This window comes from Marmota marmota, unplaced genomic scaffold (assembly GCF_001458135.2).
Source record: "Marmota marmota marmota unplaced genomic scaffold, marMar, whole genome shotgun sequence".
In the NCBI taxonomy this organism is placed as follows: Eukaryota; Metazoa; Chordata; class Mammalia; order Rodentia; family Sciuridae; genus Marmota; species Marmota marmota.
The window spans coordinates 4318364-4337816 of NW_025999962.1; the positions used below are offsets into that span (position 1 = coordinate 4318364).

The 19453-nt window shown below is 43.7% G+C and overlaps 1 protein-coding gene across 1 annotated transcript in view; it reads left to right on the plus strand.

Moving 5' to 3' along the window:
• The window catches only part of Efcab6 (EF-hand calcium binding domain 6), a 190341-nt gene that overhangs the window by 48577 nt on the left and 122311 nt on the right, over nucleotides 1-19453 (plus strand). Inside the window, 1 exon segment of the mRNA XM_048803015.1 lies at nucleotides 6259-6407. Coding sequence (XP_048658972.1) covers nucleotides 6259-6407 — 149 coding nt within the window.

Here is a 19453-nt window from a genome sequence, read left to right on the forward strand (position 1 = left end):
AAGTAGAGTCACACCATTCATATCTTCATACATGTACTTAGGGTAATGATGTCCATCTCATTCCACCTTCTTCCTTACCCCAATGCCCCCTCCCTTCCCCTCTCTCCCCTTTGCCCTCTCTAGAGTTCCTCCATTCCTCCCATGCTCCCCGTTATCCCCATTATGGATCACCATCCACATATCAGAGAAAACATTCAAATTTGGATTTTGGGGATTGGCTTACTTCACTTAGCATAATATTCCCCAACTCCATCCTTTTACCTGCAAATGCCATGATTTTATTCTCTTTTAGTGCTGAGTAATATTCCACTCTGTATATATACCACAGTTTCTTTATCCATTCATCTACTAAAGGGCATCTAGGTTGGTTCCACAATTTAGCTACTGTGAATTGTGCTGCTATAAACATGAATGTGGCTGTGTCCCTGTAGTATGCTGTTTTTAAGTCCTTTGGGTATAGCTGGGTCAAATGGTGGTTCCATTCCCAGTTTTCCAAGGAATCTCCATACTGCTTTCCATATTGGCTGCACCAATTTGCAGTCCCACCAGCAATGTATGAGTGTGCCTTTTCCCCACATCCTTGCCAACACTTATTGTTGTTTGTATTCTTAACAGCTGCCATTCTGACTGGAGTGAGATGAAATCTTAGAGTGGTTTTGATTTGCATTTCTCTAATTGCTAGAGATGATGAATATTTTTCATATATTTGTTGGCTGACTGTATATCCTCTTCTGAGGAGTGTCTTTTCAGTTCCTTGGCCCATTTATTGATTGGGTTATTTGTATTTTTGGTATTAAGATTTTTGAGTTCTTTATACATACTAGAGATTAGTGCTCTATCTGATGTGCATGTGTAAAAATTTGCTCCCATTCTGTTGACTCTCTATTCACGTCACTGATTGTTTCTTTTGCTGAGAAGAAGCTTTTTAGTTTGAATCTATACTATTTATTGATTCTTTTTTTTAAGTTTATTTATTTTACTCATTTTAGTTGTTGATGGACTTTTATTTTTTATTTATATGTGGTGCTGAGAATCAAACCCAGTGACTCACATATTCGAAGCAAGCGCTCAACCACTGAGCCATAACCCCAGCCCCATTGATTCTTGATTTATTTCTTGTGTTATAGGAGTCTTGTTAAGGAAGTCAGGGCCTAATCCAACATGATGAAGATTTGGGTCTACTTTTTCTTCTATTAGGTGCAAGGTCTCTGGTTTAATTCCTAGGTCCTTGATACACTTTGAATTGAGTTTTGTGCATCGTGAGAGATAGGGACTTAATTTCATTTCGCTGCATATGGATTTTCAGTTTTCCCAGCACCATTTGTTGAAGAGGCTATCTTTTCTAATATTTCTTAGCATAATATTCCCCAACTCCATCCTTTTACCTGCAAATGTTTTTGGTGCCTTTGTCTGATATGAGATAACTGTATTTATATGGGTTAGTCTCTGTGTCCTCTATTCTGTACCATTGGTCTACTAGTCTATTTTGGTGCCAATACCATGCCATTTTTGTTACTATTGCTCTGTAGTATAGTTTAAGGTCTAGTATTGAGATGCCACCTGCTTCGCTCTTCTGCTAAGGATTGCTTTGGCTATTCTGGGACTCTTATTTTTCCAGATTAATTTCATGATTGCTTTTCTATTTCTATGAGGAATGTCATTGGGATTTTTATTGGAATTGCATTAAATATGTATAATGCTTTTGGAATTATGGTCATTTTTGACAATATTAATTCTGCCTATCAAAGAACAAGGGAGAGCTTTCCATCTTCTAAGGTCTTTTTAATTTCTTTCTTTAGCATTCTGTAGTTCTTTTATTGTAGAGGTCTTTCACCTCTTTTGTTGATTCCCAAGTATTTTATTTTTCTGTGGTATTATAAATGGAGTGGTTTTCCTAGTTTCTCTTTCAGAGGATTTGTCATTGATGTACAGAAATGCCTTTGACTTATGGGTTTTGATTTTATATCCTGCTACTTTGCTGAATTCATTTATTAGTTCTAGAAGTTTTCTGGTAGGATTTTTTTGGATCTTCTAGGTATAGAATCATATTGTCAGCAAATAGTGATAGTTTGAGTTCTTCTTTTCCTATCCATATCCCTTTAATTTCTTTCACCTGTGTAATTGCTCTGGCCAGTGTTTCAAGAACTACAATAAGTAGAAGTGGTGAAAGAGGGCATCCCTGCCTTGTTCCAGTTTTTAGAGGGAATGTTCCAATTTTTCTCCATTTAGAATGATGTTGGTCTGGAGCTCAGCATGAATAGCTTTTACAATGTTGAGATGTGTTCCTGTTATCCCTAGTTTTTCTAGTGCTTTGAACTGAAGGGGTGCTATATTTTGTCAAATGCTTTCTCTGCATCTATTGAGGTGATCATATGGTTCTTATCTTTAAGTCTATTGATGTGATGAATGACATTTATTGATTTCTGTATGTTGAACCAACCTTGCATCCCTGGGATAGACCCCACTTGATCATGGTGCACTATCTTTTTGATATCTTTTTGTATTTGATTTACCAGAATTTTATTGAGAATTTTTGCATCTATGTTCATTAAATATTGGTCTGAAGTTTTCTTTCCTTGATGTGTCTTTGTCTGGCTTTAAAATCAGGGTGATGTTGGCCTCATAGAATGAGTTTGGAAGTGCTCCCTATTTTTCTATTTCATGTCATAATTTGAGGAGTATTGGTGTTAGTTCTTCTTCGAAGGTCTTATAGAATTCAGCTGTGTACTCAACTGGTTCTGGGCTTTTCTTGGTTGGTAGCTTCTGATGGTGTCTTCTATTTCATTGCTTGAAATTGATTTGTTTAACTTGTGTATATCATCCTGATTCAGTTTGGGAAAATCATATGACTCTAGATATTTGTCGATGCCTTCGGTATTTTCTATTTTATTGGAGTACAAATTTTCAAAATAATTTCTAATTATCTTCTGTATTTCTGTAGTGTATGTCGTGATATTTCCCTGTTCATCACAGATGTTAGGAATTTGAGTTTTCTCTCTCCTTCTCTTCATTAGCATGGCTAAGAGCTTATCAATTCTATTTATTTTTTCAAAGAACCAACTTTTTGCTTTGTCAATTTTTTCAATTGTTTCTTGTTTCAATTTCATTGATTTCAGCTCTGATTTTAATTATTTCCTGTCTTCTACTGCTTTGGGGATTGATTTGTTCTTCTTTTTCTAGGGCTTTGAGATGTAAAGTTAGGTCCTTTATTTGTTGACTTTTTCTTCTTTTAAGGGTTGGACTCCATGCAATGAACTTTCCTCTTAGAACTGCTTCATAGTGTCCCAAGATTCTTTTCAAGATTATACATTTTGTCTTCATTGTCTGAGGTCCTGTCTTCCATGTGATCTAATCTGTTGGTGGTGCTTTCTATTGAGTTTTTAATTTGGTTTAGTTTCTTTCATTTCAAGGATTTCTGGTTTTTTTTTTTTAGAAGCTCTGTCTCCTTATTGAAGTAATCTTTTGCTTCCTGTATTTGCTTATGTAGCTCTTTATCGAAATGATCTTTTGCTGCCTGTATTTGCTCTCTTATATCCTTTAATTTACAGAGCATTTTAATCATGTGCATCTGAACTCCTTCTCTGTCCGTCCTTCTGCGGTGCTGGCCATGGATTCCAATAATGTGGCATCTTGGTTTGTTGGGGGCACTTTCCTCCCTTGTTTTTTCCTGTGTCTTCCTCCTAGCTCTGGGATCGGAGTTGTTCCAGTTTTTACCCTATAGGCTTACAGTGTCCCTGCAGGGTTCCAGTGCCTCTCCTTTACGGGGGAGAACAATGTGAACAGATCCCAATAGAAACAATATACAGCCTTAAACCAAAGAGCTGCTATTAAGACATTTACGGTTTCTCACAATATACAGAAATGGTGACTTCGACTATTACCTACAACATGAACAGCAGGTCTGCAAAAGGGTCACAGTTTCTGATGGTGGACAAAGAGCCAGGGGGAGGTGTAGGATGAGATGTTGAGGGGGAGGAGGTGAGGATACAGAGTTACTAGGTCTTAGGAAGATGAAAGAGGAATCTAAAGAAGTTGGTTAGTAGCAGGAGAAAAGAGAGAAAGTGATTTGGGGAGACAAGTGGGAAGACAACAGAGTATAACAAACAAACATAAAATTAGGAAAAATAGAAAGTGTAAAAATAGGAGATAAACGAATATACACACCACTGTGATACACTATTCAGACGTCCCAGTCCTCAGCAGCCTAATCCATGGAAAGTACCTGGTTTCACAAATGTTGGGGATGTGAGGGTGGGAGAAGAGAGGGGGAAAATCTCCAAGGAAGATAGAGGGTTGTTTTGTTGGGGGTCAGTGTCTTTCCTGCTTCCCTCTGGTCCAGTAGGTGGGCTGTCTGTGGTTGGCTGGTATCTGCACCCTCAGGATGGGGAGGGTTATCAGGTGGGAGGGTTGGTCTTGGGGCGGAGCTCCTGGAGGTGGGGTATAGATAGCACTTGCCCTTCCCCATGGGGGACTGCACCCCGAGGATCTCCTTTGGGGCTGCTCATGTGACGTGGACACCTGGTCTTACCTCCTTATCTCGCCTGCTGGCCTCACAATTCCTGGTCTCTAGTCTCTAGACTGTACCTCGCTCACCCTCCCTTTCTACTTCCCAGAGGGAACCTCTGTCTCTGGAGGTCTTGTGGGCTGCGCTCTGGGGGCCGTGTACCTGTCAGAGAGCTGTCTGTGTTGGGCAGTTCAGGGCCAGGCAAGCATAGGCCAGTTAGCGGCTGCGGGGGAGAGGGAGCAGCTGGGGACTTGATATTGCTTCCAAGCTTCACCCGGTGTCCCAAGTTGGGAGTCGCCCCAACTAACGATGGTGACGAAGCTGTCCCAAGATGGAGGTGGCTGCTTTCAGAAATGGGGTGTTGGGTTGGTTGGGGCTGGATGGTGGTGGTGGGTGGCATGTTCAGAGATGCAGCTCTGTGGCATGCAGTGTTGTGGCTGGTGGCTGTCTCCAGACCTTGTGCAACGTCCCCAGGTGCCAGGCTACTGTGTGAAGGGGACAGTGGCAGTGGTTGCAGTGTCCCAAGATGGAGGCGACCAGAGGAGCCCAATGGTGGTAGATGGGGGTCCACATGTGAGTGGTGGCAAGAGTTCCTGTGCGGGTACGCGGCCAGGAGTCCAGCGCGGGTGCTGAAGCCGGTGGTCTTGCTCGGGCACCTGGAGGACCAGTGTGGGTGAGCAGCCGGGGTCCTGCGCTGACCTGAGGGCTGGAGACCTGAGCGGCAGGCGGCTGTGGTTCCTGCGGGGGAGCAGCTGTCAAGGGTCCTCTGATCACTCGCTGAGAAACAGTATCCCCACGATTGGAATCCCAGGTCCTGGAGCGACACAGAATGCTCCCTCCCTCTAGCTGCCAGCTTGGATGCCCCAGAAAGTCACCTCTTACACTAGATTGTTGGTCGTTATTTGTTGTTGTTGTTAGATCTTTATTTTTCTATTTATTATACTCGGTACTGATAAATGAACCCAGGGCCTCCCACGTGCCAGGCAAATGCACTACTGCTGAGCCCCAGCCCCCTGGTTATGTTATTTCTTTAATTTTCTTATCCCAGTTAGCAGGAAAAATTGAATACAGATAAAGCAGAAGGGTTGAAAATGTTGGAGCATATTATTATTACTCAATAATAAACAGTAGGAAAACCTCTGGAAATAAAACCAATCTTCAGTGTTCTTCTAGAAACCACTGGTCAGCCTACTTGGCTGTTTTAAGAATCCCAAAGCCAAGAGCATTCACGCATGCTTGGTAATTCTTGTTTAAAAGCACAATTTAAGAAATGTCCAGTGTACACTGTGTCTGTGCAATCCTTACATTAATAACTTCCCTTACTGTAAAAGCAGCTTCTATTTTTAATCAAATGTTGAGGTTGCATGTTTGATTGGCCTGACTTAGGAGCTTAGTGGGCTCACAGTGGGGAACGGCTTGCAGTATATTAACAGAGATGTATCAAATTGGCAGATCCACCAAGTATTTTTAGTGCTGAAGTTGAGGTAGATGTGTTGTCTCTGCTGTTTTTCCCTGAGAGGCTTGTCTGCCTTGTCAATTGAGCAGCTGTGACTGGGGATGTTTTGTAGTGAGCTCATCAATTAATCATTTTAAGTTCAGTGCATGCCACAGTAACCTTTTTGATCAGTTTTCTCTTTCTTTCTTTTTTTTTTGGAGAGGAAAATGTAAAGTGGTTTTGGTAAAAATAAAATGGCTAAGTAGCTCCCTGAAGTTGATTTTTATGAATGCCACTCTCTGATTTTAATTCATCACAGTTTTCCAAGTCCTATGAGAAGGTTGAAAAAGCCCTCAGTGCCGGGGACCCCTCCAAAGGTGGCTACGTCTCTCTGAATTACCTAAAGGTCATCCTTGACACCTTTGTGTACTGGTTACCAAGAAGAATTTTTCTCCAGCTAATGAAAAGGTAAGAGTTCTGTTGTTTCCTTGACAGTTTCTTCCCCCAAACGTCAACTGTGAGAATAAGGAAGAGCTTCATTTATTTTTTATTAGTGTTTTAGGCTTTTTATTATTGAAAATTTCAAACACATACACAAGTAAAGAGAATAATGTAACGAATCCACTCGAAGACCCATCCCCAGCTTCGACAGTTACTGGGTCCTGGCCTGTCACTTCACTGTGTCCCTGCTTATTGTCTCCAATCTCAGATGTTTCTGAAGCAAACATCAGATATCATATTTCCATATGTGACTCGAAAGATATGAGTTCTTTGTAAAACCAAGGCAGAATCCTACTCTCATATCCAGTGGAATTAGCACTGCTGTCATAAACCCGGGTTCAGTGTGACCACCTGTCCTGTGTTCTCTCCTACAGCTCATTTGAGTCAGAATCCATATCCAGCCAGCACATTGCCACTGGCCCATCCACCACAGTCCTCTTGTAACCTCTAGGCCTCCTCTCCGGTCATTTTAGAAGTAATCTGGATTGTTTATGAACAATCTGGGTGTAAGGAAATGGGTTGACTATTGCAACCCATGGTGACGTTTCATGTGCTCCTGTCCCTTTCCCCCAGTACCTGCCCTGAGGCTGTCCATCTGCAGCCCATGTCTGTGTTTGTGCTTTCTGCCTTGGGCAGGAATACCTTGGAGCTGATGGCAAGCTGGTATTGACTGATTGTTTCTTTCTGTAATACCAGCAGCTGTTATGGTTGAGACATGTTCTCCAAAAGTTCATGTGTGAGACAGCGCCAGAATTTTCACAGGTGAATTGGTTATGTGAGCCTTAACCTGATTAGTGGATTAATCCATGGATACAGATTAAGTAGGCAGTAATAGTAGGCAGGTGGGGTGTGGCTGGAGGAGGTGGGTCACTGGGAGGGTGCCTCTGGGGTTTATATTTTGTCCCGTTGCCGTGCCTGAGCTGATTTTCTTCTGCCATGATGCTTTGCCTCACCTTGGGCCCAGAGCAATGCAGTCGTCTGTCTGTGGATGGAGACGTCTGAAACTGTGAACCAAATAAACTTTCCTCCTCTATGTTGTTCTTCTCAGGTCTTTTGAAATGAAAAACTGACTAAAATAGCAGCCACTGTCGATGGTCCAATCTACCTGGGACCACAGCAGTTGTACCTAGTGACAGTGAAGTGGAATTGTTCTGTGTCTATCGTTTCTTCTTCTGTCATTAGTTGAAACACTTCTGTGATGAAATCGTCTCTTCTCCAACCACGTGACAACCACCAAGCACAGTTGCCATGGGAAGGGCGGCCATCCTTGGTCCTGTCCCTTCAGTGGCTGCTTTTTAACATCATCAGCTGGCTCCCAGCGTCCTCTGGAATGAGCAGTGGGTGCTGATTCATAATAATCATTATGAGTTCATGAATTTGAGTATATTTGACGGGTTTCAATTCATTACAAGTTATTCTTACTGATACTCGGTTGCCCTGTCTTGGCTAGTGGGGGCTTTTTCATGTTGGTTTCTGAGTCCTGTTGATTGACCCTAATAGTCTTGGACAGCTCTCTTGCTTTCTGGAGAGACAGCAATGCTCCAGGTTCCTCTTGTACATCTTTTGCCGTACACCTGGAATCAGCCATTTTCCAAGGGTCCCTGGTTCCTTTCAGTTGGTAATCAAATGTTGAGCTTGTGTGTTTGATTGGCCTGACTTAGAAAAAAATGGTATATATAGACCCAAGTCCACGTGGGGAATACTCCAGTTTACCTGGTTGTCTGTCCAGGGAGACAGGGAACCTTCTCTCAGGGGAAGTAGGGTAGAAGTTAATGGAAAGCTTGTCCTGTGTAGCTCTGGGCAAGGGTGGATTCCTTGGGGTTACCTAGGAAAGAAAGGCCTGTGGGCAGGGGAGGAAAACAGCATTAAGCAGGCAGCGGGTCCACTTTGAGAACACTGGGCCTCCGCGATGGCACCCTGCGTGTCCAACACTGTGACTTCTAGAGCGAAAAGCACAGTTTAGTTTTAGGATTAAACATTCCATGTCCAGTTAGCAAATGAAGATTTTCAAAAATTACTCTCTTGGATAGCTAAAAGTCATAAAGACATTTCTTCTTATTTCATTTTCAATATGCAAATAATAATTTAATAGTAATAATAAAATTAAAAACAAAAACCATCCACCTTAATAGCAAACTATTTTGGTTATTCTGCATTTTCTCTCATCATTTTTTAACCATGTACATAAATAATTTTCACATATTTGTAATAAGGTACACTTACAGTTTTTACATTGTGCTTTTAAAAATAAAAAACAGAAATTTTTAAAGAACAGACATTTTTCATATGGCTTTATGGTCTTCAGAGTTATAATTTTAATAGATATATAAAATTTCATTCATCTATCATTTACTGAGTCTATTTATGGTAGTTGCAAAAAATGCAGAAATAAATGACAAACAGTTCTGCGCCAGAGTGACTTACCAGAGTGACAGATATAATGGGTGTGGAGAGCAAGTGCATGGGGCTCACAGTGGCCCTGCTATTGCCCATGGCCCTCCGAGTCCCTTTTTTACATCTACCCAGAATTCCCAATGGAACCAGGCACAAGAAACAACTGCAGAGTAGACACCCAGGTGTCACTGTGAATTATGTACTGCTTGAGCATATGATCCAAAAATTCAAATTCTGAAATGCTCTAAAATGCAAAACCTGTTGAGTGCTGACATGACAACGAGTCAACTCAAGCACAGACGTGCTGAGGATGTTGTAAAAGGCACGCAGGAGGCGTTCACGGACATTGTGTTAGACCTGGGTCCTCCCTAGTCTCTCATCATGTATGTGTGCAAATGTTCCAGAATGTGAAACCCATGATCTGGAATCGTTCTGGAGTCAAGCGTTGCAGGTACCCAGTCCTCAACCTGACCATCTACCTGCCTCTTCGTGCACTTACCTGGCACCATGTCGTTGTCATTGGGGTCTCTAGGTGGTTTTTAGTTTTGTATGTTCTTGTTCAGTTGACCAGCACAATTCCTGAGTGCTCACTGTACACCAGGCAGTGTGCTGCACTCTGAGGCTCCGTGAGGAATAAGAAAAACGTGCTCCTAAAGAGCTTTGCCTGCCGTGGGGGGACCTGCTGTAAGTAAGCATGTAAATAATGGCATGAAGCATGCACGGGGATCGGGCTCGGGAGAATCCATGGGATCCACGATGGACATCCACAGGAAGTGCCCCAGACGGCGTGGTCTGAGGAGGCCTCAGGAAAAATGGGGCATTGGGAGAAGCAGTCACCGGAAGCTCTGTGGGAGCAGCCCCAGCAGCGGGCCACTGGCTCTAAGGACAAGCCCACAGGTGGCATTCTGGGGCTTGGCTCCAAACGGTACAAGGTTCAGGTGCAGAGGCAGGCGGGGTCCTGGTGAGGATCCCTGGGGTCACCGCCCTTGCTGTGGAGAGGTCCAGGCAGCTGGGAGCTGGGAGCAACATTGTCACTGCCATAACAGGACATCTCCAGGCACCTTCCTTTTTCCTTTGGGAGGGGTACTTTTTCTTTTTCTTTTTTTTTTTTTTAAAGAGAGAGTGAGAGAGGAGAGAGAGAGAGAGAATTTTTAATATTTTTAATTTTTAGTTATCGGCGGACACAACATCTTTGTTTGTATGTGGTGCTGAGGATCGAACCCGGGCCGCATGCCTGCCAGGCGAGCGCGCTACCGCTTGAGCCACATCCCCAGCCCCAGAGGGTACTTTTTCTTCAGACTGTATTTCCATACTGCATACTTCTGAATATTTTTTCTATTTTTGAATTTTATTTTTCATTGTAAAGTTAACAAGTTAGCAAGTTATAGTTGTATGTATTTATGGAGTACAAAGCAGTGTTATGATTTGTGCATACAATGTGGAATAATTAAGTCAAGGAAATTAGCATATCCATCTCCAAAATTCTAAACATCTCTGTAATGGGGTATTTGAGATGTACTCCCAGTGACTTTGGAATGTGTGATACTGTTCTATAAAATATAATCTATTTGGCATGCTATGTGATCTCTCTCAAAGCTAAAATCTGCTGATTATTTCTGCTAATTGAGCACTTCTGTTCCCCTCCCCGCAGTCTCTGGTAACATCATTTGACTCTGTGCTCTGGTGAGGTGACTGTTTTAGCCTCCATTTGCAAGGAGAAGCTGTGGTACTTGTCTTCCTATGCCTGGCTTATTTCTCTAAGCATAATGTTCTCCAGTCCCATCCACGTTGTCAAGAATGACATAATTTCCTTCCTTTTAAAGGCTCAATAGTATTCCATGTGTGATATGGCTTGGTTTCTTCACCCATCCTCCCTTGATGGATACATGGGGATTCCATAACCTGGCTATTGTGAACAGTGCTGCACTGAACACTTGATGTAAATAAACACCAAAATACACGTTTGATGTAGATAAACATCTTCAAGAAATCGACCTCACATTCTGGGGGGTAAATACCCAGAGGCAAGGTTGCTGGATCACAGGGCGAGTCTATCTTCAGTGTCGTAAGAGACCTCCGTGTAGTTTTCCTTAATGGCTGGACTCCCTCACCTCGCTGCCCGCGTGCACAGGGCTCCTCTCCTTCACCTGGGCACCACAGCTGTAGGCACAGGCCGAGGAGATCCGCGTGGAAAGCTCACGCAGCTCCATTCCCCGGAGCCGCTCTGAGGTGTGGGTGGGATGGTGATGTCGAACGTTTCATACACCTTAGCCACTGTGTGTCTTTTAAGAAAAGTCTGTTCAGTCCCTTGACATTTTTGATCAGATTATTTTCTTTCTCCAGAGTTGCCTGAGGACCTAGTGTATGTTGGATATTAATCCCTTAACAGTACATGGTATGCAGATATCGACTCCCAGTCTGTGGGTTGTCTCTTCACACTGTTGATCGTTTTCTTTGCTGTACAGAAACCTTCTATTTTGAAGTAATCCCATTTGCCTACATTTGCATTTATTGCTTGCACATTTGGGGTCAAATCTAAAAAAACAGAAAGAAAGAAAAAGTCTTTCTCCAGCCCACTGCTGGGTAGTTCTCCCCTGTTTTCTTAAGAAGTTCTGTATTTCTGACGTTATGACTGAGTCTTTAATCCATTTTGAGTTGGTTTTTTGATGTGGTCTGACATAGGGTGCAGTTGTGTTCTTCTGCATGTGGATTTTCAGTTTTCCAGGAAGATACTATCCTTTCCCCAGTGTGTATGCTTGGCCTTTCTGTCAAAAACACGTGACTTCATTAGTGGGTCCTCTGTTCTGTCTCATTGGTTGATGAGTCTATTTTTATGCTAGTACCATGCAGTTTTGATTACTATTGCTTTGAAATCAGGTAATGTAATGCCTCCAGTTTTGTTCTTTGTAATTGCCTTGGTTATTTGAAGATTTTTGTGGTTCCTGATGAATGTTAGGGTTATTTTTGTATTTCTATGAAAAGTGACATTTTCATAGCAATTGGATTGAATCTGTAGATTGCTCTGGATAGTACAGATATTTTAACAATGTTAATTCTTTTGATCAATGGACATGGGATATCTTTCCATTTATTTGTGTTTTCTTCAATTTTTTCATATATATTACATATATATATATATATATATATATATATATATATATATATAAAATTGTTTTCACCTCCTTGGCTAAATTTATTCTGAAATATTTTTAGTATCTATTAAAATTATATTATTTTCTTGATTTCCTTTTTGGATAGTTCATTATTAGTATATGAAATGATAATGAGTTTTGTGTGTTAATTTTGTATCCTGCAATTTTGCTGCATTCATTTATTACTTCTAACTCTGTGTGTGTGTGTGTGTGTGTATGTGTGAGAGAGAGAGAGAGAGAGAGAGAGAGAGAGAGAGAGAGAGAGAGGTGGGGGGGGAGAGAAATCTTCAGGATTTTACATATATGAGATCATCTCACCAGCCAACAGTGACGATTTCACTTCTCCCCTTCCTACTTGGATGCTTTTTAGTTCTTCTCTTGCCTGAGTGTTCCGGCAAGAACTTGCAGTACTCTGTTGAAAGGAAGTGGGGGAGTGGGCATCCTGGCCTTGTTCTGAATCTTGCAGTGTTTCAATTTTTCATCATTGGCCTTTATTGTGGTCAGGTACATTTCTTATATCTAATTGTTTGAGTGTTGTTTTTTTTCTTAAATAAATCGTGAAGGGATGTTGAATTTTGTCAAGTGTTTCTTTTCTGCATTCATAGAAATGATCACACAGTTTTGATTCTTTATTCTGTCAATACGATGTATCCCATCTTTTTAGCATGTTGAATAACCCTTGAATCTGGGGTTAAACCCTCTTAATCACAGTAAATGTTCCTTTTCATGGGTTATTAAATTCAGTTTGCCAGTTTTTGTTTTGAAAACTTTCGAATTTATGTTCAACAAGGAAATTGGCCTGTAGGTTTCTTTTCTTGTGATGTCCTTGACTGGCTTTGGTATCAGGGTATTGCTGGCCTTGTAAGAGAAGTTTGGAAGTATTTCCCCCTCAATTTTTTGGAAAGAGTTTGAGAAGAATTTAATTCTTTCAATATTTAATAGAATTCAGAAGTGAAACCATCAGGTCCTGGGATTTTTATTGATGAAAGAATTTTATTACTAATTCAACCTCCTTACTCATTATTAGTCTGTTCAAATGTCCTATAGATTCATGATTCAATCTTGGTAGGTTGTATGTGTCTGGAATTTGTCCATTTCTTATAGGTAATCAGTTTCTTTGGTTCATAGTATTCTCACGATCCTTTGAATTTCTGTACAATTGTAATATCAGTTGCAGTGTCTCCTCTTTCATTTCGTAGTCTAGCTGAAGTGTTCCTATCTTGTTTATATTTTCAAAAAATCAACTCTTAGTTTAATTGATCTTTTTTAAAAATATTTTTTAGTTTTAGGTGGACACAATATTTTTATCTTTTATTTTTATGTGGTGCTGAGAATCGAACCCAGTGCCTCACCCTTGCAAGGCAAGTGCTCTACCACTGAGCTGCAGCCCCAGTCCCTAGTTTCATTGATCTTTTAAAATGGGTTTTCTAGCCTCTATTTCATTTATTTATTCTTTGATCTTTGTTAATTCTTTCTTTCTGGTGATATTGGGCTCAGTTTGTTCTTTTTCTATTTCCCTGAGGGGTGAGATTAAGTTATTTATTGAAATCTTTCTTAAGTATAGGCTTTTGTTGCTAGGTTTTCCTCTTAGAATTGCTCTTCTTGTATCTGAAAGTCTGGGTATGTTGTGTTTCTGTTTTCATTTGCCCTGAGATATTTTTTAATTTCCCTTTTAATTTTTTCATTGGCCCATTAGTTGTTCAAGATCATAAGCCTTACTTTTCATGTTTTGTGAGTTTTCCTAAGTTCCTCCTGCTCTTTGAGTGATGCAGCTGGGTGGGGTGGCAGCAGGGCCCCGGGGTTAGGTGGAGCCTCTGGTTGGGATGGACAGGAGCTGGGCTTGGCTCAGTGGAGCACAGGCGAGGCTCACTCCCTGCCCACGCGGTGCCGTGGGGTGGGCTTTGAGGCTGGGCTGAAGACCGTTGGAACTCCTGGTTGCAGCAGATCTAGCCTCTGCTCTTTGCCAAAATCATTTGGGGTTGGCAGAGTCTTGGAGTGGGCTTTGAAGCCTCCAAGTGCTGCTGAACTCCTGGGTGTGGCACAAATAAAAATGGAAACACGATACACCAGAACATGGGGTGCCGGGGCTTCTGGGCTGCCCTCCTAGTCTGCCCTCTTGCTGGCTCCTTGTCACCCTTGTGCATTTCTGTAAGGACTGCAGTCGATATTGTGCGAATGTCCTAGTCTCATGTTCCTTCCCGCATTGAACATTAACGTTGCTTTAAAATTTTGACAACAGATATCAGTAGTGCCTTGTTTTAGTTCATATTTTTGGGCTGATACAGAGGCTGGACATGTCCATGCCCGTGCACTGACTGTGTCTCCCTTGGTGTGAATTTTTTTCATGCTCTAATTGGCAGTGGCCCAAATGGATTGTTTTTTGAGTTAATTTTTTTGGTTAATTTTTTTTATAATTAGATAATTGTTAAAAGATAACCCTTTGCATTCTAAGTGCTGCAGCCATTTCTCTCAGCTTTCAATTTCTTTCTTAATGTGATGCCTCATCGTTTTGAAGTTTATAATTTAATATAATCAAATATATTAATCTTTCTTTTTTTTGTTTTTGGAATGTCTTCTCTTGTTTAAAATCTATTAACTCATCATTCTCACCCAGCCTTGATTATAAACTCCATTCTGTACTGCTTGCTTCTCTTATTCTGTAAAAAAAAAAGAAATTCCTTTAATCCATTGTAATATAAATTGAGTATCTAAATTAAAAGAAAACACTTTTTTTCTGAATAGATAATCTGTTTTCCCATCACCATTTATTAAATAACCCTTTCCTTCTCCACAGTTTTATTTTAAAGGTATCTAACATTCATTAAGCTCATTAAAAAGACACTGCCCTCTGTGGCCCTTATTCTTTGTGTTTCATGCCTACTTCTCTGTGGCTTCTTTCGGTGCCCAAATCATACCACATTTCTTGCTGAAGTCCACACAACTGAGAGGAGACAGACCCATGTCTGGGGAAATCACCAGACCAACAGCCACGCAGAGCTCAGGCCGGGCTCCCGGCTGCCACAGCTCCGTTCCCTCTCCTTCTGCCTCGGTTTCCCATTGAGCTGGACTGTCCCCCAGGGCAGTTTTCCTGCTGCAGAGTCACAGACGGCTCACAGCCTCCCAGGTTTTCTCCCAGTTCTTCTCATTCAGATGCCTGAGGGTCACCTCACAGGGGCCCAGCTGTTTCACAGACCAGCCCCTGCAGCAGACGGCTCTCTTGCTCTTCTTAAAGTTTACCAACACCTTGCCCAGGTCCTCAGGTAGGATCTGGGCTATCTGCGTCACGGCTTCTGGGGTTTGTTAAGATGGTCATCTTGGGTCAGGATAGCCATCACTGCCGACTGGTGCATGTGATCTGACAGGCTGTCTGGATTTTCGACATTTCTCTGTATCCTGACTTTTCTCTGTATCCTGTAGCTCCCCGTCATCTGAAGGTCTGCTTTGCCATATCTTAAATTCTTATCTAAATTTTGTCCCAATTTGTATTTCCTATTCTATCCAAGGACATTTCTTTGTAAGGTTCTATCTTTAATGGTCCATCCATTCTACTAAAATGTCCTTTTTATTTTCTGTTATACTTTTAGAGAATACATATATTAAGTTCCCCATACTGTCACAGTTGCTTGGTTGTAACCTACTTCTTGGATTTAAATGGTGATTGTTAAGGTCTTAGGACTGATAGGGAGATCCTGCTGGATTCTACGAGGAAAGAACAGGCAGGGAACGAGAGCAAGAGGTAGAAGTAGTGGAGGCCGGGGTCGCCTGGCTGGGTGGGCCAGGCTGATGTGCAGGTGGGGCGGGGGGGGGACACAGGGGCTGCCCGGAGAGGGCACCCTTAACTTCTTCCTACCTTTTACTAAGAGCATCATGAGATTCATCTAAATTTAGGCTTAACATTTCTATGATTTTTCCGTGTACTTACCAGGAGGAGTCCATGTTTACAGCTGGGCAAATTTTGTATGACTTTTAGTAACTTAAGAGTTCACTAAAAAAAAATCTATGATAAGGGCTGAGGTGTGTCTCAGCAATAGAGTGCTCGCCTAGCATGTGCGAAGCGCTGGGTTCCATCCTCAGCACCACATAAAAATAAAAACAAATAAAAATAAAGGTATTGTGTCCAATTACAACTTTAAAAATCTATGATAAATATTCATAGCAGCTCTATTCATGATCATCCCAAGCTGGAAGCAGCCCAGCAGTAACTCGGCAGGTGGGTGCCTGACCTGCACACCATCCAGCAGATGCCGGTCAGCACAAGAGGGTGTGGACCATTGTCACACACAGCCGTCCCCTCGGAGATGCCAAAGGAGCCGCCTCAAGTGTTGCCACAGTAGGACGCCGACGTCCAGCGTGCTGGGAGAGGCAAGACCACGGGGCAGAGAGGGGGCGGTGACTTGCCAGGTCAGGAACCAGGGGAAGGGCAGCAGAGGGTCCCTGGGTGAGGGGACCGCGCGCTGAGCACAGGAGTCCACGTGCATCTGAGGACATCAGGACTCACAAAACTTGATCATGAGGAAAAGTCAAAGGCCTGCGTTTGAATTTAAGAAATAAAAGTGAAAACACATGTTTAGTTTTCTTCCTAAAGGCAAACAATATGGGGAAGAATAAGGAAGGAAGGAAAATAAAATCCAAAACCTACCTCCATGCAGAATGATTTGAGAAATTATTCCTATCCAATTTAAGAGTAGATAATACAAAAAAAAAAGATAGGTGTGTATTTGAGTTTGTTATTTTTTAATAGTCAACATCTAGGTGTTAAATTAAAAACCTTACAACTTGGTAATAAAGCATAAAGTCTTGATCTAAATAATCTTATAGAGACTTTAAAAGCTGCTTTCATATATATTTAATGGAATATATATATTTTTTAATGAAAAAAATGTAAATGAATGTTAGGCTTTAATTGCACAGCTAACTTTACTTTCATTATAACATCTGTGCCTTTCAATGTTGCCTAGACTTTTCTATAAAATAGATCTAGTAAAAATAAACCAGTGTTAAATCTGAAGAATGAGTTTAAGGAAGAGGATGGAATGACCTAGCACGTTGGTGGAGAGGTGTCTGTCCACCTGTCCTGCGAGCTGGTCTTCAGTCAGAAGCGTCTCCTGCTGATGGTTTCCCCTTTCGCGCCGGTGGCCCGGTGGCCTGGCAGGCGCTGTGCCACAGGAGAAGTAAGCCACTCAGCCCCGACGTGTGAGGGAGGATGCACACTGGGAGATGTTTCCGGTCATTGCTAAACCCCTTTGACCCTGGCTCTAGGATCTCTCCGTTTACGTGACATCTGGGAAAGGCAGCACAGTGACACAGGAGAACAGGTCTTGAGTGACAGGGCTGGGCCAGGGGGTGTGGCTCAGAGGAGAAGCAGGAGGGTGCTGTGGGTACCAGACGGCTCCACATCCTGACTGCGATCTTAGTCTGGCCACACACTGGCCAGAGTCCAGGCAGAAAACAGATGGCCAGTCATTCTTATTTTTTATTTTGAGAGCGAGTCTTACTAATTGCCCAGGCTGGGCTTGAATTTTTGATCCTCTTGCCTCAGCCTCCCAAGTCATGGGTGCCACTTTGCCTGACTCTTACAGGTTTCTGAAAGGGTCTTTGGCCCATGTGAAGACAGGAGGCAGTGAAATCAGCACCAGAGGCAGCAGCTTGGGGCCAGGGGGAGGGGAAGCCAGGAGAACTTCCTTCGCCTTTAGGGGCAGGAGAGGAGGCAGTTCCTGAGTGGAACAAGAGCTGTGGCTGGAGGAGGGTCCCCGGCCTGCAGCAGACAGGCTTTGTGGGAGAATGCCAGCCCGGCCAGCCGCAGCCTGCCGGGAGCAGGCTGGGAGGAACTCAGCCCCTCACCCTCCACCTGCTGTGCCCGGTGCCAGCCAAGCCCAGCTGAAAGCCAGGAGTGTGAGAGTCCAGCTGAAGCCACCCCTGGGCACTGTGCAGAGCAGAGAGCAGAAAGTGGTCTCAGCACAGTCTCCAGTCGGAGCCTCAGCATCCTTTCAGGTCAGAGGACCCTTGTCCTTTCAGTGAAGACCTCGAGCCACTCAGAGCCCTGGAGAGGCCGGTTTGTCCCCGCCCAGGATCTGAACCGCTGGCTTCCCATTGGAGGCCGTGGTAGGAGGGAAACAGAGGCGCCCTGCACAGAGCTGCCGAAGTTCATGCTGTCCCATCGGGAGGTCCCTGTGGACAGTCTCTCACCGTCCATTCTGTGGCCCCTTTCCCTGCCAGCATCTGTGCTGGACAGCATCGTTCCCTGGTGAGGCGCCCAGCCTGCCTTTCCACAGTTCTCAGTCCTGGTGTGCGTCTCTGTTGGGCCACGGTGTCTGGATCAAGTCACAGTGTGTGTCCTGTGGCACGGTGCCCTCCCCCACAGGAGGACTGGACTGGCGTTATGGGCAAGGCCTGCAGCCATCTGTCAAGTCATCAACTCCAGATGATTGGGCAGGACCACTGGCCACGTGCATGGAGTCTGCCGCAGTCTGGCTGGGCACAAATCGCGAGCCACTGAAGCAGGAACAAACTTTATTTCTGAACTCCCCCAGCACACTCCACACACACGCTCCCGGGAACTCTCCTGAACGCCATGCGGCTCCTCCAGGAACCACCAACCGGAAATCCCTCCTCCGGCACTTCCCCAACCAATGGGAACTCTCTGTGAATCCCTGCAAGAACTCCAAAGTAGAGCGAGAACTCCAAAGTAGCAGGCCGAGGTGGACAGCAGGGGTCTAATATACACAGCTTAACATGACCATTATCATCTCAATGACTTGCTGGCGTCACCTCTCAACCACTCCGTTCTGGCAAAAATGCCATGCGTCATTCGGACTCGGCTATGGCTCTCAGCAGGAGTCTATCGCCACCCTTCTTCAAGGCAGAGGGGTCCCTTGGTTGAAAGTTGAGCTGCGATTGGACGTCAGGGTGACAGGGCAGCATCCTGGAGGTCCCCAGGTGATGGGTGTGGAGACACACATCAGGCAGGGGAGGCAGATTTGCACCAGGGATCTGGTGTAACCTTGGCCAGGTGTCTCTACAGTCCACCCAGAGGAAGGCACAGCTGGCCTCTGCTGTTGGCAGGGTGGGTTCTCGGCAGGCAGCACCAGCTCAGCTCAAGGTCAGGAATCCATTTTCAACCTGCCCTGCTGCCGCCATTCCTGCGACTGGCCATGCTCATTTGTGTTGGAAGGCTATGTCAGCCCTGGGTTACTTGGGGTGATGAGTGACAACACAAGTCACTTTCCTCCCTGTCAGGAGCCACTACACAGGGGCATCTGCATGGGACACACATTTCTTTCAGAGCTGTAATTGAGGTCCACTGGGGGCCTCTTCCAGGCCTTTCTGTCCCCAGTCTTTTAATCTCATTCTCCCCGAGTCCCTGACCAGCCAGCCAGCTGTCACCGCCCGCAAACCCACACAGAGCGTCATGCCTTCTTCGGGCAGGTCCGTCTCTCTGGCGGCACTGGTCTCTGCCCCCCCCCCCCC